At 38.2% G+C, this 23,246-nt stretch overlaps 1 protein-coding gene across 5 annotated transcripts in view; it reads right to left on the minus strand.

Moving 5' to 3' along the window:
• The window catches only part of Cdkal1 (CDK5 regulatory subunit associated protein 1 like 1), a 523,909-nt gene that overhangs the window by 150,386 nt on the left and 350,277 nt on the right, over positions 1-23,246 (minus strand). For all 5 annotated transcript variants that reach the window (XM_021225040.2, XM_021225041.2, XM_040755764.1 and 2 more), the window contains one exon: positions 479-659. In XM_021225040.2, the coding sequence (XP_021080699.1) occupies positions 479-659 (181 nt within the window). The remainder of the gene's footprint in view (positions 1-478; positions 660-23,246) is intronic.

Genomic DNA, 23,246 nt, shown 5'->3' on the forward strand with positions numbered 1-23,246 from the left:
TCCAACAAAAAATAATTAAAGTGGTCTTTTATGTTGTAGGAAAATATGAAGTCTCTTTGCTCAGATATAATATTTACCTTTTATTTCATTTACATGGTTACTTTGAAGTTCTGGAGATAGAAATGAGGGCCTCATGTATGCTCAGCGGCCACCGAGTCACATCACAGCCCATACTCCCATATGCTTAAATGTTGCCTGACTTCAAAACATCCAAAGATGTATGATGTACTCACAAGTAAATACAAGATAGTGATTTAAAATGTTTTTAAAAATTGAGCCTTTCTCCTCAAGATACTACTCCTCAATGCAATATTGTTTGTCTCTCATTGCATGAGGTCATTTAACTCTTCCCAGATTGAATTGTCTCATATTTAGCAACATAAGCGTTAGCCATGAGCCAGAGGCATTGGGTAGGTAACACAGGTTTGTCTGTCTGTCTACTGGCACAAACTAATGGCTCCTATGAATGGGCTCTCACCACATGTGCTGGAACTTGTTCTGCTTTTGCAGCGGGAGTTCCTGGTCTTGGATAGAACTGGTTGATGAAGAGGCTTGGGAATTTGTACTCTTCAACAAGTTTCAGTGTTTCTTGAAAATCCTGATCGGTTTCTCCAGGAAAACCACAGATAATATCCGTAGCAATCGTTATTCCAGGAACCCTGGAGAAGAAAAACAGACAAAAATGTAAAAAGAGTTGACTATGAGCCAGAATTATTTTATTTCCTTGACATTTTAAAAATACAGTTTACTTATTTTTTTCAGGAGAGAAGACTTGCAAACAGTTTGTACAAGCTCTAAATACTAAGAGATACAATGAAATATAGTGGCCCCTGGTCATCCTCAGAGGCATTCATTTTTAATGCTTCTAGACATATTTTTATTTTGTTCACTCATCAGTATCTTAAGACATGCTTACTCTGTTATTTCTGGATTTGCTGTTTTTTTAAAGGTACTATTTAAGACCTTTTATGGTAAATGAACTATGGTAAGTGTACTCTAACCCTACATTCCTAACACTGTATTCAAAGTACATCCATAGAAGTGCTACAGATGTAACTGATAGACCAACAACATGTAAGTTTTCATAGGGGTGGTAACTGCCTCTTTGGAAAGTTTGCATAAAATTTTATGTTCCTAGGCTGATATCTTCTCAAGGCTTATTCACGAAACTCAACAGCAGGATGGGCTCTTACCCAGTGGCAGACTTTGCCAAACATGTACAGAGTCCTGGGTTCAATGTCTGGCACAAGTAGCAGTGGTGGAGAGGAGATGACAAAATCAAACCTATTTTCTAAACACTTGATGTAGCACTCATGTCGCTAGGTTCTGGAAAGGCCACTGCTACTTTCTTTGAATTTGCACTACTCTAGCAATCAACTGGTTGTTACCCTTGACTGCTGCTCCTTGCCCTCCCTGTCCTCAGTCCCAGGTCCAGTGCTTTCCTAGGTCCTAGGTCTTTCAAATTCTCAGTTACTTCTGTCATTCTATTGGCGTATGTTATCAGTATCAGGTGACACTGTTATTAGGTCTCAGGACATTTGAACACACAACTGATTGGCAGTACAGTGGTATATAACATTCCAAATTGAAAAGAATTATCCACCAGAATTTTGCATTGTTCCTTTAAAAAAATGCTGATAGATATTGAAGGCATGGAATTCACTCCTGTGCATACTCACTTTTCCAGAGCTTCATATTAAACCTAGGGTCTGTGTCAGCCAGATTAATGCTCCATGAGTGACCATACTCCAGCCATAAATACTCTATTACACGTGCTATGTCACTCTCCTTTTAGGGTGTCAGGTTTTTTCAATCATTCTAAATTTCATGCTAAGATGGCTTTTATTAGATTTTTAAAAATGTTGTACAAGGCACAATTTAGACCTAAGGTCTTTTAGTCTAGGAATCCAATTCTCTCATTATTTCTTTAATAATTTCTCTAGGAAATTGTCTTATATTATTTCTTCAGCAATTTCTCTAGGAAATGTCAAATATAACACTTTTTTAGGTATTAATTTCTTGTGAATATTGAGACTACCAGTTTGATCTTTAGCTTTTTCTGTCTTGTTTTCCATGTGTGTTATTTTTCTATCTTCCAGAAAATTCACTTGAGCATGTTTTTCAGTCTCCAATTAAAAAAAATGGCAGCAATTCAATATGTTTCAGTTTCTCACAGCTCTTTCCCCATCTTCAATTTTCCAATACAGGACACTTTGATTCTGTTTTGGAGATAAAACATCATTTCTTACTTAAAGATGTCAAAATATGTCTCAATTCTCTGCTCAAAGCCTGTGTACCCATTTCCTTCAGGCTGACAATGTTCATCAACAAATATTCATTTTCATTGTCGCTTTGGTATTAAAGAACAAAGTACTGTAAACATTTTTTAAGGATATTTTTTTTTGTTTCATGTGCATGAGTGTTTTCTCTTGAAGTATGTCTGTACACCACAAGCCTGGTGCCCACAGAGGTAATAATAGGTATCAGATCACCCTGGAACTGAAGTTATAGACATTCATGAGCCATTATGTGGGTCCTAGGAATTGAAGCCAAGTCCCCTGCAAGAGCAGCCAGTGCTCCTAACTGCAGAGACATCTCTCTATCCCCCGTAATTTCTAATTGAAGAGTGAATATAGAGCAAATGGCCTTTGCTTTCAGTAGGAGGTGGTGCCATTTTTCTCCACAGCCTTACAGTTTCTATCAGGTAGGCTACAAAGTTCTCAAAAACTTTATCAGTGTAATGGTAGCAGAATGATACAACAGTTACTAACAATACTCCAAAATTATGAATGAACCCATACATATTAGGGAGCATATTTCATATCACACTACACCTACTTTCCTGTCATACATGGTTCTTCATATGAATGAACTCATACACATTAGGAAGCATAGTCAATATCATACTATACCTATTTTCCTATCACATGTGGTTCTTCATAGATGAGCACAACAATTTGGTGTTGTAAGAGAAAAGAAGGCTTGGTCAAACTGCAGAGCTCCCAGCAAATACATTCATGAAAGAAGTTTTCCAACCCCCTTTATATAGCACTTCATGTCTATATGAAGGAGATATGATTCATTCACTGTAAAGTATTCTCTTCCAGTTTATACTTTGCCTCACATAGTCATTAATTTGGATGGATTATAACTTGTAAAGTAATTGAAAGATTTTTCTATGTCATGATAAATATGAGGGACAATTTCTTACAGAAAAAAAAGAAATAGTCTCTTGTGACACAACCCACTTCTTCCTTCTTTAAGGACAATCAAAATCACATTGAAAAAACATAGAAAAATACATTTCCTTAGCAAGATGCAGAAAAAAGAACATTTTTATAGACTAAGCCTATGAACAGAACGAAGTGTGTAAATAATTTTCAACTAGTTTTACACCTGTTTTCTAACTACTCATGATCAAAAGAAATCCACAGCTAAAAATAGAGGCAAAAGATAACAGATGACAGAGTCCATCTCCCCCAGGAAATACCTTAGAAACTTCTTTTGAAACATGGCAAGAAATGAAGACAAGTAGTCATTGTCCTAATTTCTGAAATCAGAATGAATCTGGCAATAGCTGTGGGGTATTCCCATAGGAAAGTCCCGTTCTGATCACCCCCATTCTTCTCTATCCATCAGCTGGGCTCAGCACTGGCCAACACCTGCTTACTTTGGCTTTCTTGGTGGTGGTGGTGGGGTGGGTGGGTGGCTTGTGACCAACCTTTAAAGGAACCACCATAAATAGGAATGTTCGAATATGAATGCAACTCAACAATCAATTCAAAATCTGGTCTGGTAACACAGGAGACAGAATACTATTAGTTGATGGCATGCCAATATTTAGAAGTAGAAACTGTTTAATTGTTTAAAAGTATGTAAGAGTATAAGTTGATTATTTATATCATTAAAGTACAGTCTGCACCTTAATATCAGACAAGACTCATCTATACATTAATTTAAAATCTGCAAATGTTTCCACTTATATCCTTGAAAATAATTTGATCCCTTAGGTAAGCCAACTACAATCTCATTTACATTGTTAATTTGTCTAGCAAATAATTCTCAGTTATGCAAAAATCAAAAAAGTTTGAAGCAAAGCAAATTCTAATTTTGTATCTTGTGATTTAAGTAAGAAGAAATGATGAGGGTGTAAAACAGAATATTATTACAAATATTTAAATGCTAATTCTAGGCAAACACTGTCTTTGATACACTGAATTTTCAAAATTATAATTAAAAAATTCATTTTCACAAATTTATAGTAGTAACACGTATGCAATCACTAAGGAATATGCTCTTGAGTTTCAAAACCTTTTTTTTTTTTTTTTTGGTTTTACAAGACAGAGTTTCTATATTGTTTTGGAGGCTGTCGGTCCAGGCTAGCCTCGAAATCACAGAGATCCTCCTGTCTCTGCGCCACCACCGCCGGGCTGAGTTTCAAAACCTTTTAATATTTATGTTTTCTTAGTAGTTTTAGGAAGTAATTCTGAAATGATGAAATAAAAATATTCAATGAGCTGCAGTAACAGGAAAAATTTGACTCATCATTTTCTCTGTCTTGTTTACTGCCAAAGCAGGTTTGTAAAGTAACCCGGAAATAGAATAAGGGGGATCCTAACTACATATCTTACTTATTAGTTACAGCTACTTTCAGTTACAGGGACCTACAATACTACACAGTATCTGCTAGCACTAGGTTGGGGCTTAAGAGGTTTGGGGATATAGCTCAGTTGGTAGAATGCTTACCTAGTATGCATGCGCTGGGTTTGATTTCTAGCACTATATAAATCACTTTGCTGGTACAAAAAAAAAAAAAAAACACAGGACATGACATTTCATTTAACTTAGGCTGGCCTCAAAAATAGCCAATTAGTCAAGGCTGGTCTCACATCCCTCCAATCCTCTACTTTTTAAGTACTGGAATTGTGGGTACCTATCATGATATCTGGCTCTGAACATTTGAAATATTATTTAAAATGCATACTTTAATTCATCTTCAGATTTTCACTTAAAATTACACGTTTTATTGATAAATTTGTGAAAAGGAGTGTTCCTATTTCATTCTTTCCCTGTTATTGTTTGAGAGAGAGTTCTATTCTGTTACCCAGAATGGTTGAGACTCACACTGCAGCCTAGGCTGGCCTCCAACTCGAGGCAGAGGCAGAGGCAGAGGCAGAGGCAGAGGCAGAGAGGCAGAGAGGCAGAGAGGCAGAGAGGCAGAGAGGCAGAGAGGCAGAGAGGCAGAGAGGCAGAGAGGCAGAGAGGCAGAGAGGCAGAGAGGCAGAGGCAGCTCTGTGAGTTTGAGACCAGTCTGGTCTAAAAGATCTAGTTCCAGCACAGCCTCCAAAGCCACCAAGAAACCCTGCCTTGGGTGGGTGGGTGGTTGGGTGGGAGACAAAAAACCTACAATTAAGCGAACAAGTTTCAATACTTATTGTACCTTATTTCAAGAGAATTATATAAAACTAAAACTACTGGGACAGTAAACTGGAAATAGGAGGAGGAGATAAAGATCTTGAACCAAACAGAAATGAAACATAGACTGTCTATAGATATGATTTACACTGAGAGCAGTCCTTGGGAATTTTAAGGTTTAATGACTGTATTTGGAAGATATAAAATCAATTTTCTTAGCTTTCATTTCATAAAACCAACAGGGGTAGAAACCACACTCAAAGTAAAACAGAGAGGAAATTTAAAAAGTATGGGGAGAAAACAATAAGAAGAAAATCAATGAAAGTAAACACATATAAAAATTTAAAATTACTCAAGTTCTAACTAGGTTGAGAAGAAAAGGAGATACAAGTGATCAATTTCAGGCACAAACGAAGAGACATCACTCCATATTCTACTACCAACATTTAAGTGACACTTGAGCATATACCGTACACAGCCTTATGTTATATTTGCAACTTAGATGAAACTAGAGAGTTCTTTAAAAGACTGTCTTTAAATTATAAAAATGGATCTAAAAAAAAGAGAAAACCCAAATAGACTTCCTCTACCTAGTATAAAATCAAACTCCTAATTTAATATCTTGACATCAAGACAAAACATCACAAAACAATACAACTAAGGTTCAGATGGCTTTACAGCAGATTTACTAAACATGTAAGAAAAAATAGGATTGTTACAGAAACTATTATAGCAACAAAAAAGTGGGGGATTTAAGAGTCTAGCATATTCTGAAATCAGAGAAACTGATTGCAAATAAACTCTATACTAATGTCTTTGTGAACATAAAGATGATGTTTTCTTAATTAAAAAACACTAGCAAACTGAACCCAACAATATGTGGGAAGAATTATATGCCCACATTTTTAATGAAAGAGTGGTCTGAAATGCAAATATCAAATACTACCCTAAACCATGCTAAAAGAATAAAAGATTAAAGAAACCCCTCATGGTGGTCTTAGAAGATGCAGAAAACTTAGTCGACAGATCAAATATTCATAAAAACTTATACTTCATATAATTTCCAAAGACTAAATGTTTTCCACTCAAATTGATAATGTAAGTCATGGATTCCTGTTCTCACTTCTTCAACTCAACATATTATGGAAGTCAGGTTGGTAAGGAAGGAAAAATCAAGAGAAATTAAAGGCATGCCTGTTGTAAAGGAGAAAGTAAGCTGACTCTTCTATAGATAAGAAATTACATCGATAATACAAAGAAATCTAATTAGTCTATGAGGAAATGGAAGCCTATGAAAGCTTGAAAGTTACAGGGAGCAATCTGGGAACATCAGTTGTATTTTTATGTATTAATAATCAACAATCCGAAAGAGAAACCAAGAAATAAAACACACTAAAGTAATTTCAGTAAGAGAAGTTGAGTGGCAAAAATAAGACAAATCACATACGTTTTCATAAGATTTACAAAGATAAATTAACCGAAAAATGAAAATATCAGGGATTTCAAAACTACCTATGAAAATTTCAAGTTATCATATGAAACACTGGGTCTCATTGTGACACCTTACCATGTTCTTGTTCCCTCCCCACTGTTTGCTTTCTTTCCCAGGTAGTGCCCCTCCCCCCGTGTTTTCCTTTTACATTTAGTCCATCATTCTATCTTCTGCAACCCTTAAGATACCTTCTTTTCCTAATGAGCCTTTCTAGTTTCATGTTCTGTAGATACACATATGAACGAACACACACACATACACACACACACGCACACACAAATGCATAGACACACACACAAATAAAGAAAATAAACCTTTATAAATAAATAAATGAAGAGATAAGCCACAGATTAGGAAAACATACTTCTGAACCATTTATCTTAGAAATGACTCTTGTACCACAAACCATTTCAGAATCTTCTGGCTTGCTAATGAAAAGACAAAACAACAAACACGCCTTTAACCAACACTCCACTAGAGAACAGACTAGCCAGTACATGTTGAATGATCTGCTCTATTAATTCAAGTTAAAACTACAAATCCAGTAGTGTGGCTGTAACTTAAAACAAGACAAGACCAGATGTAGGTGCACATGATAAATCTGAACCTGAATTCATTAGAGGCTGGAGTTTAACATGGTGTGGTCATTTGGAAAACAGGTAGGCAAGCTTTTAAGTAGTCAAGCAGAACATGTATGGTAACCCAGTAACTATATTACAAAGTTATCTATTTAGGAGAAATGGAAGTTGGAGAAGTGGATTTTCAGAGTAGATTTTCTATTAGTCTTCATAGTAGGCCCAAATTAGAAGCAGCCTTGTTGTGATATCTTGTTTGTACTCTAAATAAAGATTGCCTGAAGATCCGGGGATGGAAATAGCCACTAGCTAACCAAAGAGGTTTTGAGGTCTGTACAGACAGACAGGAAGTGATTTGGCTGGCGGAGAGAGGAAAAGATAAAGTGGAAGGAGACAGGAGATCAGTCTCTTTTTGGCTGGAAAGTTAAGGAGGTAAGGTGTGACTGGTTTGCTTCTTTATCTTTCTGGTCTTTCAGCATTTAAACCCGTATCTGACTCGGACTTTTATTATTAGCACCTATTAGAACTTGTGCTACACAGCCCAAGTGTTTAATAGTTTTTGAAGGTATGAACAAAATATGGCAATTCCATATTATGGAAACAGAACTGTCCACTATCACATGTACATAATAACCAAAGCCATTAAAAAATCTTAAATCACCTGGGCTATAGAAAAAAAAGTGTCAAGAAGCCAATAGTGACAGAAACCGGTGTTGCTTAGGCATTTATTCCCAGTGTTTTGGCCTGTGCATCTGGAAGAAGCATGCGTCTTTCCCCAGCTGGACATGCTAGCATTATTGCTGCAAGCCCAGAATGAGTGACTTTGCCTTTGGTAGCTTTACTTGTTCCTAGTAAAAAGCATTCAGTGCTAAGTTTTCTTGAGTGGGTGCAGTGCTCAGAAGGGTACCTGCTGAACGGGTCCTGCAGGCGTCACCCACCCTCACAACAACCTTGTCAGAGAAATATAAACACTGAGTGCCAGGCAATATGCTAACAACTTATATTTTGCTTAAGACAAATTCTTGTAAGTCTCCAGTACAAAAGGGAAGTATCATTAGTGAAATAAGATTCAGAGAGGTGAATTACAGACAGTTACACAATGAGGATATAATAAATGAGGGTCCTAGTCTGAAGTTTTTAATCACTCCCGAAGGCTGTCTTCCCTCTGACCTGTGTCCACATGTATTCATTGAATGACTGTGCTAGAAGCCTTAGTGGATCATAAGTTCATTGGGAACAAAACTATTATTAATAATAGTTTTTCTCCAGTAATTTATGCAATGTTAAAACCTGCTTGTATTTTTGCAGTAGTATTTTAGAGCAAAGATAGCTATGCCCTTTCTAGAGGTTAAGAGATTTGTTTAAGGTCACCAGGCTATTGTTGATGCAATCAGAATTTAAACCCGAATCTTCCAGTCCTCTCAGTGCCCTTTCCACTGCTCATACTGAATACAGACACAATTTAAAACTAAATGGCTCTGGGCTACATTTATTCTTTCTAAGATCTATTGCTTCCTTTATTATTATCATTATTCTTCTAGAAATGAATGTGATTATTCCTATATTCAGATGTCTTAGAGACAAACAGTAGCAAAAGTGTCATAGGAAAGAGGCCAGACAGATTTGGGTTCATTAACAGTCTTGGTACTAAAAGTTATTACCAAGGTCCCAGCTTTAGCCCCATCTTCTACAAGGTGTGGGTCACAACATAATCCTTAGTGAGTGGGTCATTGTGAGTGTAAGGCATTTCAAACAGCAGCTACTAAACAGTAGGTGCGTACATGATGCTTACTTGCTTCTATCCTCCATGATAGTAAGGCAGGAACCACACTCCCACCAACTCTCCATTATACCCCTTCCACAGCCTGTTTCTGTTATGGTTGTTGTCAGCTGGTGACCTAGGTGAGTGCTAAGAAATTATAGGAGAACGAGATCAGAGCATAAACATCATTTGAAGGAGACCTTACATAACACAAGCAGTTTCACTTTTCTTTACCACAAATTATATTAACTAAAATTGGAAAACATGGGAATCTGGTGAACTAGCATATGAGTAAAATGTAAGAAAATTTAATAAACTATAGATATAAATAATATTTTGGTGGTGACAAGAGTCTTAAAATGTCTAGTGAAGGAGTTTCACCAGCTTTCATAGTCCCTGAATATTTTCAATGTTCAAAGTCATTACACAAATAAAAACATATCTATACTAGTTAAAAACTAAAAACAGTATTAGCTAAGACAAATTACTTTATTAAAGTAGCCACCTTAGGGGAAAGGACAGATGGCTCAGTGGCTAAGAGCACTTGTTCTTGCATAGGCCCCAGGCTGGGTTGCCAGCACTCATCTGGTGTGCCATAGCCGTCAGTAACTGCAGTTCCCGGGGATCCAATTCTCTCTTCTGTTGTTCTTGGGCACCAGGCACACGCATGGTACACACATATATGTGCAGGCAAAACATTCAATAAGATAAATCTTCTTTTAAAAGATAAAAAGACAAAATAAATCTGCCCAAATAGCGTTTCTACGCAAAACTTTCGTTTTTAGAAAATTTGATCAAATGGATAGTTATCTTTCTGACAGTCTGTCCATCATTCACATTTCTTTCCAACTGCAGCACTCACCATTTAGAATATATGTATGCATATATCTTTCTATCCATCCATCCAACTAGTTTCCTATATTAAAGATCCTCTTATCAAAATATGAACATTTCTTTCCTAGCACAATCTGGACCAGACCATCAAATTGTACGAGGGATCATGTCCTACGACTTTCACGAGACTATATGTGTAGTCATACTGTTTTAGGGTCAAATAATCACTAACCATAAAAAGAAAGACATTAAAACCTTCCTGCCTGAAAATTCAATGCAACAAGCAAGTTCACAATTATATACCTAGAGGTTAGGTGTGGCAGAGTCCTAGAATTACCTAGGCTAAGGCGGAAGACCTGCCAGGAGTTCCAGGATAGCCGAGACTACAGAGTGAGACCCTGTACCAAAAGCAAGCACACAATTTCTACAAATCAACAAATGTGAACTTTTCCACATAAAAATACCTAAAAAATTATGACATGAAAGAGAAATTTAAACCTACATGTGTGAAGATGTTTTCAATATTTCATCATCAAGATGTTTTACACACTAGGCAAAATGTGATGTTAACATGATAGGAACTATTTAGACTCTTTGGGGCAATTTTTTCACTAATTAGTTCTAGTTTGTTTATTTTGCAAAAATAATTTACACTGTCAAGACTGACATCAGGCTATAGGAGTGAGTGCAGGTGTACAAGAACAACAAGTACGTTTTTAAAGGACTTCGTTTTAGTATGGGGGAGAGAAGCTTGATGTAAAACATACATGTATGAAAATGTTCTTAGAGAACCTAGTGCTGCATGTTGTGAATACATATCATGAAAAAAGTTTAAAGAAATTCATTTTTCTTTGATATATATCATTTATTAAAATATAAAAATTTATATATGCAGGCTTTTAATCTTTACTGAAAGTAGTAAAATTTTTAATAAACAAAAAAATTAAATGAGTCATTTAGTTAAATTTGATGTAATTTCATTTTAAGTAAAAAAGTAATCCATATGACAAAAGGCAAAAGAAAGATGGCAAATCATTTGTGAACATACTGACACTACATGGGGAGATCAGAATTTACAACTATAAAACAAATAACCTTAATATCAGTAGTGAAAATGGTGAGTATACACAGAACCATTTCTGACACTCAGGAAGAACACCAGTTGTCAAACAGACAAGGGGTGGGAGGAACCTGAGGACAATTTGAGTTGATGATACTGAAGAGCCTAGTGGCAGTTACTACAGGTCCAAGCTTGGTATGAACCCAAAAGACACAGTTTTTCTTCAAGAAAAAAAGTGAAATGAATCATCCCTGTTAACTAAAAATTAAATAAACACCATGCTAAGTAAGATTTTTATCCTGTGATTTTTTTATCCTTGTACTGTACAGCAAATATTTTGGAATAAGCTCAAAACCTTACATAAGACCAAAGATATTGCTTTAAAAATTAAAAGTAAGCATACTGGATAATACTGTTATAATATTTAAAAGGAGCCATATTAAATTTCACAGGATTCTCACACATCTGTTATTAAAATCATTTTATGACACTGTGGGTTGGAATGAAGGTATTTACTATCTATGGTACTGTTAACATGATTCTTATATGAGTTTTTCTGTTTCTATGGTAACATGAATTATAAGGTTCAATGAAGCCGGATTTGGTGATGTGTATTTTTCTGGTATTCAAGGTGAAAAGGAAATGAAACAGCCCTAACATTCATAAACGGCAGCGAATGTCTGAATTCCATTTAGAGATAAGACGATAATTACTAAAGTAATTAGAATTCTTCCTGGATGGAATTATTTTGCACACAGTAGAAATTGAGATTTGGAAAGGAAAGCATGGGTGAGTACGTTCAGCATCGTTAATTAATTACAGCCCAAACCACTCTCCCATTCTGCTACCTCGAAGTCACTATACCTTCCTCTGTTGGCTGCTGACTACAATGGGAAAGAAAACTAGCCCCCACCCCACCCCTTAAGTCAGAAAGATAAAGTAGGTGAAATCATTTTATTCAAGAGAAAATCCAATTACAGAAATAATCAACTTTTCCCTCTTGCTTTATTTTTTCATATTTGAAAGGGCATTCACATTAGCAGAACCAATTAAATGAATATCAAGACAGGGTACAAACTACAAAGTTGGGCAAGTTCCTTAAATCTTTTAAAATTAGACTATGGGAAAAAATGCTTACTGAAATTTTAGAAATTCAACCCTAGACCACAGGATTCTCTAATGGGAAACATTATCAGAGGGTGATAAACACTGAGCCTTGAGAATAATAATTTATAAATTTATACGGTCATAAAACAGTGACTCTAACAAATAGGCCAGTACCAACAACAAATCAGACTGACTACTATTCTTCATGGATGTGTTATCATTAAAAACGGGTATCCAGGGGGCTGGGGTTGTAGATTCAGTGAGTAGGTTACTTATTGAGCATGCATGAAGCATTGGATTCAATCCAGTACCACATAAACTGGGCATGATGGTGGTATTATCAAGGTCATCCTTGGCTACACTGGGAGTTCAAGGGTATCCTGAATTACTTGAGAGTGGGGGGTAGGGAGGAAGGGAGGGAGAGAGGGAGGAAAAGAAGGAAGGAGAGAGAGAGAAAGAAGGTGAGGGGAGAGAGGAAAGAAGAGAGCAGGGGAGAGAGGGAGGGATGGAGGGAGGAATGGAAGGAAACAAGAAAGTAGGCAGGTAGGCAGGCAGCCAGCCAGGCAGCCAGGCAAGCAAGCAGGCAGCCAGGCAAGCAAGCAGGCAGCCAAGAAAGTATACCTGCATAATAGAACTCAAACAGTCCACTAAATCAATTAATTCATTCTTAATCAGTTGAATTGCTATTGCTATTGCCTTCATTGTCTTCACTCTGATCAGCTCAGGGTTGGCAGACTGATCAGGGTTGGCTCCAGTGACCAATCTTCCTGTTGCTTGCTTTATAAATAAAGTTTTACTGAGCCCCGGAATACCCATTCATCTGCATATTTTTTGTAGTGGCTTTCTCTGCAGGAGTTGAGCTGGGGTACCATGACAACACCAACTCTACAGAGCCACAAGCAATTACCATCTGATGGGATTCTACTCCATCAGGTCAGATGGCTTTTGCTAAGTGTTTTGAGGGATACTATTGGGAAGTAAATATAATGCTCTCTGAAACTTCTTATGTGATCATACTCATAGTTCAATCTTGCCCTCTGTTCGGAATCTTCCCTACAGCTCACCATTCTGGTAACATTTTGTTAATTTTTCATCACACCTATGGGGTCTCACAAGTTTTTGTCTCCTAATGGGCCATGAGCTTCAGGGAGTCTTAGACTATGCAGCACCCTCACAGGTTGGAGGGTGGTACTCTTTCAAGCCACAGATCCTATGTGAGGTGCTCAGGAGAATTGGGGAACAGACAAGGAGCTAAATCAGTGAATTTAATACAGTGACACGCTTGACTTGTCTATCAATGGCTAAGCCCTGTGTTGACTCAGTATTTTAGTACCAGACTTCGTACCTACCAGTCTCAGTATTTTAAAGTCAGAGAAGGCAACTCTAGCAGGGGAGAGGAAAGTGAAGATTCACAGGACTTTGTAAATGACAGGCTTCTCTTGGGGGAAAATTTACACTTTACTGCACTGCAGATGATGATGGTATCCTGTCTCAAGTGAGCACTTTGTTTAAAAGTGTATGGTTAACTAAGAGCCCTCTCATCCTCAATTGCTACCTCTAGAAGTGATTGCAAGGGCAATGCTGGGTCAATGCTCATGGTGCACAGCTTGAGATTATGTACAAATTTCAGTCAATCTTTGGGGGAGAGGGTACAATAGAGTCCTAGAAATAAAGGCAGTAGTTCAGAGATATGCAGAGGATTCTGGATACTGACTGCAGGTCATTATAATAGCCCCTCTGTGACATGAAAGGAACAAGTCCAATCATTAGAATATTATCTCTTCACTGAACAGTGCCTTCCACAGGCCCACTCTGAACATCTGAGAGGGCTCAGAGGCAGCAGGTGACTAACAGCATGTGCCATATAGCACTCACATGGAGGTGATGGTTTACACACTGAGCCTGCCACTGTGACACTACCTCATGGATACTCACTTGGCCTGGATCCCTACCTTGGAAGCTCTAGTCTGTTCTGTCCCAGGTCATGTTGGGATCGCCTTTCACTGTGGTGAGTATTCAGCTTCGATAGCCACATGGCCCCACTGTGGACAGACTTCACAGCCCCACCGAACCCCACAGGGTCCCGCCACTGTAGCAGCTACAGAGGCAGTTTTATACACCTGACATCATGTCCAAAATCAGCCAGCGGCTAGACAACAGCACACTGACATCACTGCTAGTAAAGGAATTGAGGAATCTTGTAACTACTGCAGATAAGGATACCCTGTCTTGCAGTTTGTAATGTGGAACACAGACCAAGGTACCTTTGCCCCTCACACAACTCACATCTAACTGATGGCTCTGAAGACTCATAGCAGGCCACATGCCCAGGATCCTTCTTTGTTATTTCTGCTGTGCTAGGGTTTGACTTGGCTTCAGCTCCCAAGTTCACCATAAGACGCTATATCCCAATGCTACAGTATCAAGAAGTATGGCCTTCGGTGGTGACCAGGTGATTAGAACTCTTTCATAGGATTGGCTGTGAGAGATAGCATTCAGCTTAGTTTTTGTCTTTTGACTAAGAATTCTAAGGTGCCATATGTATGAAGAATGAGACCTCATTAGACACTGACTCCATATTTGCCTGAATTGTGGATTTTCAGCTGCTAGACCTGCCTAGTTTAGTTGTTGTGTTAAGAGACCAAGACACCAAAATGACATTTTGAGATTCAAACAGGTGAAACCGGGCAGGAAGATGGCTCAGTCAGTAAAGTGTTGCTACGCAAACACCAGAATCTAAGTTTGAATTCCCAGCACCCATGTATAAAGTGGGCTATGGTGATGGCCTGAGAATCCCAGTGCCAGGGAGGTAGAGATAAACAGATTTCCCTTAAGTCTGCTGGCCACAAAGTCCACCTAGTTGGTAAGCTCCAGATTCAGAGAGAAACCCTGTTTCAAAAATGTAAGGTGGAGAGCAATAGGGAAAGCCCTCTGGTCTCCACATGTGTATATACACAATGAACACAAGCATATCACACACACACACACACACACACACACACACACACACACACACACACAAGCATGCATACACACTGACTGATGTGCACAGAAGAATAAGAAGTTGGTAAGAGTCGTTTCTCAAACCACTTGACTACATCCTCAGGAATCATGTACAATGATAACTAATAATTTATTAACCATAAGGGTTAATGACAAATTACAATATAACAATCTCATGCAAATAATTTGAAAAAATTATATGTGCGAAGTACCTATGAGTACTAATATGACCAGCAAGTGCACAAAGGTTTCAGCATAGAAAGGTGTACCAGGGGGAAGCTCTAATTTAAACAGGTCTGGGTTCAGGCTAACCAAGGACACTGGAATCCCTACAGGGAGCAAGGCAACAGAATCTGGGTCCATGGGATCTGAGCAGCGATGTCCACCAGCAGAGAAGGGAATGGTGATGTGATCAGCAGTGTCAGTTACAATTCAAGGCAAGGGAGAAGGTGGCACACAGAGGCACAGAAGAACACACAGTTATGAGCCCTAGAGAGTGACACTAGGAGAAAGAAAAGACACAAAGGAAGCTGCAGAGATGAGTGGTCAGTGGTCTGCCATCTCCCAGTATAGGCTATGTTCTAACTAAAGGAAAGGATGATGCAGCTATAGTTACAGAAAGCACTAATGATTTCTAATAAAGAGATTTAAAAAAAAACCTTAGGTAGTAAAATACAATTAATTTTCTTCAAGGACTATACCAGCTGTTCCCAAGGACAAGGTCACACATTCCATTTAAATTTCTAGAAAAGCTGTTCTTAACATCTGATGACACATTTATAAGATGGTCACATAAATAAGCTGAATACAACAGACAATCACAAGTAAATAGCTGAGCAAAATGCAAAGGCATGTACTGTCACTAGAGGAGAGAGGAGGAAAGAAGTAATCTTGAAGGCACAGGAGTGGAGACACAACATCTCCCTAAGTGACTGGAAGATGCCTCATGTAGGAGGCAGGGAAAAATGGAGTGAAGCAGCAAAATCACATATGTGGGGTCAGGAGGAACAATAAACGACATGTAGGTCCTCTACACCAGAGTCAGTTTCTAAAAATGTGGGCTGAAGAGCTAATCAGGGTTCCAATGACTTCCCAAGGAAAATCTACCTTAGTGGATACTGGCAATTGAGCTGATAATTGATTTAATCAGTGTCACAGGAGGAGGATGTTTATGCCCCAACCCTAACCATGTGTTGAGCCAGATGCTACAGCTTCCGGGAAAAACCTCACTCCCAGATGCCAGGTGCTCAACCACAGCAGCTAAAATAGCTACATCGACAGTGTTCAAGGGAAACACACATGGCATGCACTGAGACTGGCACACATTCCCTCATTTGACCCTCCCAATATTCATACAGAATAGTATTGCATAATATTTTAAATTTAAAAAGTATTTTCTGGTTATATGGCTTCTTCTACGTCATACATTAAATAAAGGTGAGAGTTGTGTTCTTGATCCTTGTGGACTTAGTTTCAAAATACTAAGCTCTTTGTGCAATAGTTTAGTAATTACTAGTCAAGCAACAGAACTCAAGTGTAATAAATACATTTATATGGTGAGTATTATATGGATATGAGAGAGATGCAGGGAGCTTTCATGAAAGCAATATGTGAGCACAGGCTTAACTAAGAGATGGACAGAATAGAGGCAGGAGGGACCATATCCAGGCACTACATAATGTGAAGAAGGCTCCTGATTTTAGGCCTCAATACAACAAGCAAAACCACATAGGGAGGTGTGTGTGTGTGTGTGTGTGTGTATGTGTGTAGAAAATTGATAATTTGTGACCTTTAACCAAGCAGAGATTGTCATTTCAACTTGCTATTAGTATAAAATCTAATGAAACATAACACATTCATTTTTTTCAATACTAAGTCCTGAATTCTAACATGTCCTTCCTAATTGTAGAACAATTGGCCATGTTCCATGTGTTCAAAAGACACTGGTGACCGCAGCACCTGTGAGCACAGGTAGAGAGAAAAGTAGAACACACATTTAAATGAAGGAACAGTGAGAGCACGAAGGACCAAGCGCTCATGTGCATGGAATATGGGGCAGGGTAATGGGAGTGTAGGAGTGCCAGCTACAGAGTAGTCAGGACCAGTGTCTAGATGTTTGCAGGAAGCATCAACCAAAGGCTCTGTGGACAGAGGTACCTTCAGAGTGCAATGGTGTAGGCAGTTCTTTTTGTTTGAGATAGATGGACGTGATGACAAAACACAGATAGATAGTTATTGCCCAGATAGTTATGGCCCCAGCTACAACAATGGCAGGTGAAACAAGGCAGAATGAGAGGATCCTCACGCCTACCAGAGAACCCAGGGACACTAGGGAAGTGACAGTCATGTAAGAGATGAGATGTAGTGCAGTGAAGACAGGGACCACTGGCATCAGGTTTGCCTTCCCAGCCTACAGTGTACTGTAAATGTCTAAACTGTGAGGGGGAGAGGGGACACACAAGGGAGGAAATGAAGCCGAAAGACAAACTAGATGACAGATAAATGAAATCAATTCATTGAACTCATTAGAGAAGATGGGAAAGAAGCTGCAACCGACATAGAGTAGATTAAGATTGAGCATTTTGATACCAGTTTCCCCTGTTTAAAATAAAGAGGGGATGAAAATAGCTTGGGAGAAACAAAAGGAAGAGGACTCCATCAGAAAAATGTATGACATTCTAGGCTGTTTCACCAGATACACAACACACATCAAATTGTACTATGGCCAGAAAGAGAGCCCCAGAAGACAGGGTACGTGCCACCACATCTGCTAACTGCAGTTCAATCCCAGGACCCTGGAAGTGGAAGGAAAGAACTGATTCAAAGAAGCTGTCCTCTGGCCTCCACACACGTCATTAGATACACACACATGCACGCATCAACACACATGCACACAGTAAAGAAATAGGATTTTAGGCCATGCCCTTAAAAATTATGTCCCTTGGGCTGAGGATGTGACTTGGTAGTAGAGAGCTTGCCTAACCTGCAAAAATCTCTGGATTCGATCTCTAGCATTTTAAGAGATTTGAAAAGAAAACAAACAACTAAACAATCATCAAAACAAACTTCAAAGATAGAAACATTTCAATGTACTCACTGCAATAATGCAGTTTGTCTAACTATAGACTCCTGTCCATACACTGTAGCCTAAGGATAAACTACACATTATGTCCATATTCATTAAAACATAAAACCTCTACCAAATATTAATGTTGGATTATCTGATATCAAATGTGATGGTCAAGCATTGTATGTTGTTAATTTTAAGAAAGATGTGAAAATATATTTTTCACAATAATAATGACAACAATATAAGCTAGAAAGGAAATTTGATATTAAAATTATACATTATCCAATTGGAAATTCAGTTTAAAAGAGGTACATGATTTTAAACCTGAAACTTCAAATGCAAATCTTCTGTTTTCATTATTTTTTTCTGAAAATTTAAACCTACTGATGGTGTGCATATTTCCAATAAATACAACAGCATGAGATTCCACACTAGCAGGACACCCGCTAACATCTTTTATTCATGTACGTGCTCCCAGTGCAAAGCAATTATATTATTTCAAATATTTTAAAATGTTTTCTGTGACTACCTAACGTAACCGCAGGTTACCTCACAAATCATTGCCTTCCCTTTGCACTCAGTGTAAATCTCCAGGAGAAAGATGTATCTGTGCTGCTGTGCACACAATTGAGTACCAGCTCAGTGTATTCTCAGTCTGGTGCAGCCACACCTGATCCCAGATGGAGAACACAGCTCTAGATGAAATGCAAGAGAAACGTATGCTTATGTTGATTCTGCTTCCTACCCCGAATCTAGCCCCTTGGCACTGGATAAAGCAACAGTCACAAATTCTGCAGAGGAAAAATAAAATCAATGCCAAAAGCTGGGTACTGTGACTCCACAGATTCAGTCACCTTCCCTGGTCTCTCACAAGATGCACCATGATCTACAGTCTTGCTAGTGTCTCATCCTCGCATAGGGGCATAAGGAAACAGAACACTGTGGTTGACACTGAGACAATGCAAGAATCCAGGAAAGGTGGGGTAAACATTTATGTCATTTTTCATTACTTATTGATACTACAATTAAGTACATTCAGGCTTTGATTGAAGCTGGTAAATCTTACAGGCAATGAATTTCTGTGTGTTAAGTCAAGATCCACATATGATATTTAGTATGTCATATATTTCTATTTGAGGTGGTAAAGGTAGCTTTGAAGATGAATATATTTATTTTAGATGCTAAAATAATAATCTTAAAACATAATACTCTTATAAATTTGAAGCTATTCATTGACATTTGCCAAGTGAATGAAGATTTAGTAAAGTTATTCAATTTATTTAAACCCATAAGTTACATGATATTAAGTATTCGTTGTAGCTACTGACTGTAATAGGCTATTACTTATTCTAGCTTTTTGTCATCTAGCTTTTCTCAGTAACATTGACTACACACACCAAAAAAAAAAAACCCACAAAGGAAGAAAGAAAGAAAAACATACATTTAATCTCAGCTTGGCTGCCATTCAACTCAGATTGAATGTCTCATACAAGGCTTCATCACAGGGACACAGGACTTCAGACCGTTATTGTTTTATGACTAAAAAATGAGTGACTTAAGACAAAAAGCTCAACATCCTTAAACTTCATTTCTATTCATCTCTAATAAATACCATCTGGTGTGTACTTTAGGGATATAATACCCGTCAAAAACTCCATCATATTATGAGAAGCAGCACCAAGTTGATCTGAAATGCATATTTGAACAGATGTGTTTAAATTACATCTCCGTCTATCCACACGCATTAATTCAGAGCAAGTGTGTGTTGATTTAAAATGCATAAAAAGGGGGATTTGGAGATGCATCAAAAGTGAACAGCATCTCCGAGGATCAAGGTTTGAATTATGAAAGGTCATTACTAAAAATAAAGTTTGTGTTTCTTAAAGGTTTGACTTGGGGGCTGTTCATGGGAACCAGCTTCATGTTTGTTGCACAAAATCAGAAACTAAAGTTGTACTGTTTTTAAAAAAAATAATTCTTTCATGTAAAACATTCAAATTGTCATGTGTGGGAAGAAAAAAATGGGACAGTCAACATTAAATATAGAAAATTTCAGGGTGTGTTTGTTGACTGACACCAATTTATGTGGCTTAGTCCTCAATTTTCAACCCTATTTTGTGGATCTCTAAAAATTTTGCCTAAGACTTGTCCAGACATTGGAATGTCATAATTTCATATTCTGAAGATAAGCTAAAAGCTTAAGAAAAAAATCAATCAGATAAAAAAGCAACTACAAAGTGTATCACTATGCAGTGAGGAATTAAACCTGCAGGAATGGGGATATTAAAGCAGCTGATTTTTGCCCACTCTCTTGTCACTATCAATAATGGCAGAGCTGCTGAGAGTCCTGGTGACTTGAGCATTCACCAGTAGATTAAGGGGAAACAACAAAAAACCAACCAAACAAACAAACAAAAAATTGCTCAATGAATCTCATATTATGACCATCATTTACTAAGCTCATGGCACTTCATCCACAGGTAGACAGCGTTTGACTCAGGTCTCAGGAGAGATGTTGAATTGAGAATGTGTGTGTGTGTGTGTGTGTGTGTGTGTGTGTGTGTGTGTGTGTGTGTGTGTGTGTGTGTGTGTGTGTGTGTGTCTGGTTCTGGAATACTCACAGACAATGCTATTACATAAGCCCTGACTAGACCTACCAGATATTTTCCTTAATCACGAATTAAAAGAAACAAAATTTTTGTAAAAAGCCTGAGGATAAGCTTTCTCCAGTGTCCATCTTCTAAATTAACCTTCTGGGCCTTGTTGAGGGAGTAAAGAAAATGGAGATGACCATGTCAAAGGAATTTCAGGTTGATTCATGAAGGAGAGCTCAAAAGGCAGAAGGCAAGCCCTCTTTTCTAGAGCACACTCAGTCTCCGAAAATGTCAACTGACACTGTATTTGACTATAGAAAATTCTCTGGAGGCTGGAGAGATAGCTCCACAGTTAAAAGCACCGGCCTGTTCCAAAGGTCCTAAGTTCAATTCTCAGCAACCACATGGTGACTCACAACCATCTATAGTGGGATTTGATGCTTTCTTCTGGCATAAAATTTTACCTGTTTATAGAGCACTCAGATACATGTTAGAAAAATAAGTTAGAAAAGGAGAAAATTCAATGAAGCTTGAACAGCTCAACCAAGGAATAGTAATGAAGGTTCATTAATAAGATTGTGAATTTTTTCCTTTTTCTAAAGCTTCATGTATCATCCAGATAATTTTATGTATTGTGTTGATTATTTTGTCTCCAACCCAGTCACTTCCACCTTTTCTGTCTTGCTGTGTGCACAGGAGGCTGACCGTCTACACACAGCTCCATTTCTCCCACTTTATTCTCCAGCCCAATGAAACCCCATTCCCTTCAAGTCGCCCCCTCTTCAGAGAGCTTCATATGCACACAGCTCGACTCATTCCTTCTCTAACACTGACAGAGCTAACCTCCTCCACCTAACACTTAACAGTGCCATTCTAGGAAATCCTCCTTGAAGTGAGATCATCTATCAGTGCCTCTTTCATGTTGATGAACGCAGTGTATTTCCCAGTATTCTACTATAATCACTTGTTACCTATCTGTTTTTCCACTCAGATGACTAAGTTCCTTAAGGACAGTGTGTCTATGTCTGTCTTTCAAAGTACAACCTTCCCAGGGTTCAGATCTCAGTGCCTAGCATAAAAGAGGTGCCAAATACATGATAATGACTCTCTTAAAGATTTACCAGTTTCCTCTTTGAAGGAAGAAAAATCATTATCACACAAATAGCATTCATTTAGACTTGATTCTTAACTTTAGGTAAAATTACATATATTAATGCAATGCATTTAAGAAAAATCTCTTAAGATAAATATACATTGAACAGTATTCATTCAAAGCAAGAGACAGAGGAAGGCAGAATGGTCAGACAACAAACTAGTCTGAGTAAGAACAGAGCAAGAGATAAGCTGTCCAACACAGCAGGACAAATCAAAAGCAAATAGCACTGAAGACTCAGGCTGTCAGCTGTACTGGCTGCCTTTCAAGTGTTCAACTGCCAAGCATGGTCAGTTTCTGCCATGTCTGACAGCACAGATTCAGAACATGTATACCCCAGAACAAGTTCTGATGGAAGCCACTATGCTTTGTTGGTATTAGGGTCTTACCTGGTAGGCCAGTACTCTACCACTGAGCTATATACTCAAGTCATTTTCAATTTTCTTTTTTTTAAGTTTTCAACAGGATCTCACTAAGTTGCTCAGACTGGTCTTGAATTCCTTATGTAGCCCAGGCAAGCACTGACCCTTTGTGACCCTCCTCGCACATGCTTTCAAGCAACAGGAGTTACAGGCCTGTACCACCACCTGCCTTCAAATCTACTGTTCTAGAGAGAGAAAATCCTGGCACAGAACTTGAAATACAAACCCATATGAGCTATTGTTCCTTCATTTCTCCAAAGATCAGGAATACCTGTGGATTACGTTATCATGAAGAATGACTGAGAGGACACTGAAACCACTCCTGTCTTTTCCTTCCTCCTGGAACTCAAAGAAGCTTGTTCAAAGTGCATCTATTGGGTGCTCCCCTCTTACACAACTGCTCTCTTACTCACCGCTAAAACACAAAAATGTTGTTGTTTTCCAAGTTGATCTGTGGGGAAGGGAAAGAGCTTGAGTGACACTTCAAAATCTTGGGGTTCCAGACTTCTTATAGTCTCTCAATTGAAAGAGCTTCAGACTTAACTGTTACATACTGGGCCTACCCATTAAATTTTGTTTTCTCCCATTAAAGGATGATAAATGAGGGCAAGTAAGCAAGAATAAAAAGTCAAAAACAAACAAAACATCCAAGAAAATACTGAGGCCTCATGAGTGGCCTGCATGAAGCCCATTGTAATTGAAAGCACCATCATCATGTTCTATTCATGCTGAGGTGATACTGAAACCAACATCAGAAGC

This window comes from Mesocricetus auratus, unplaced genomic scaffold, assembly GCF_017639785.1.
Source record: "Mesocricetus auratus isolate SY011 unplaced genomic scaffold, BCM_Maur_2.0 Super-Scaffold_100013, whole genome shotgun sequence".
NCBI classification, from domain to species: domain Eukaryota; kingdom Metazoa; phylum Chordata; class Mammalia; order Rodentia; family Cricetidae; genus Mesocricetus; species Mesocricetus auratus.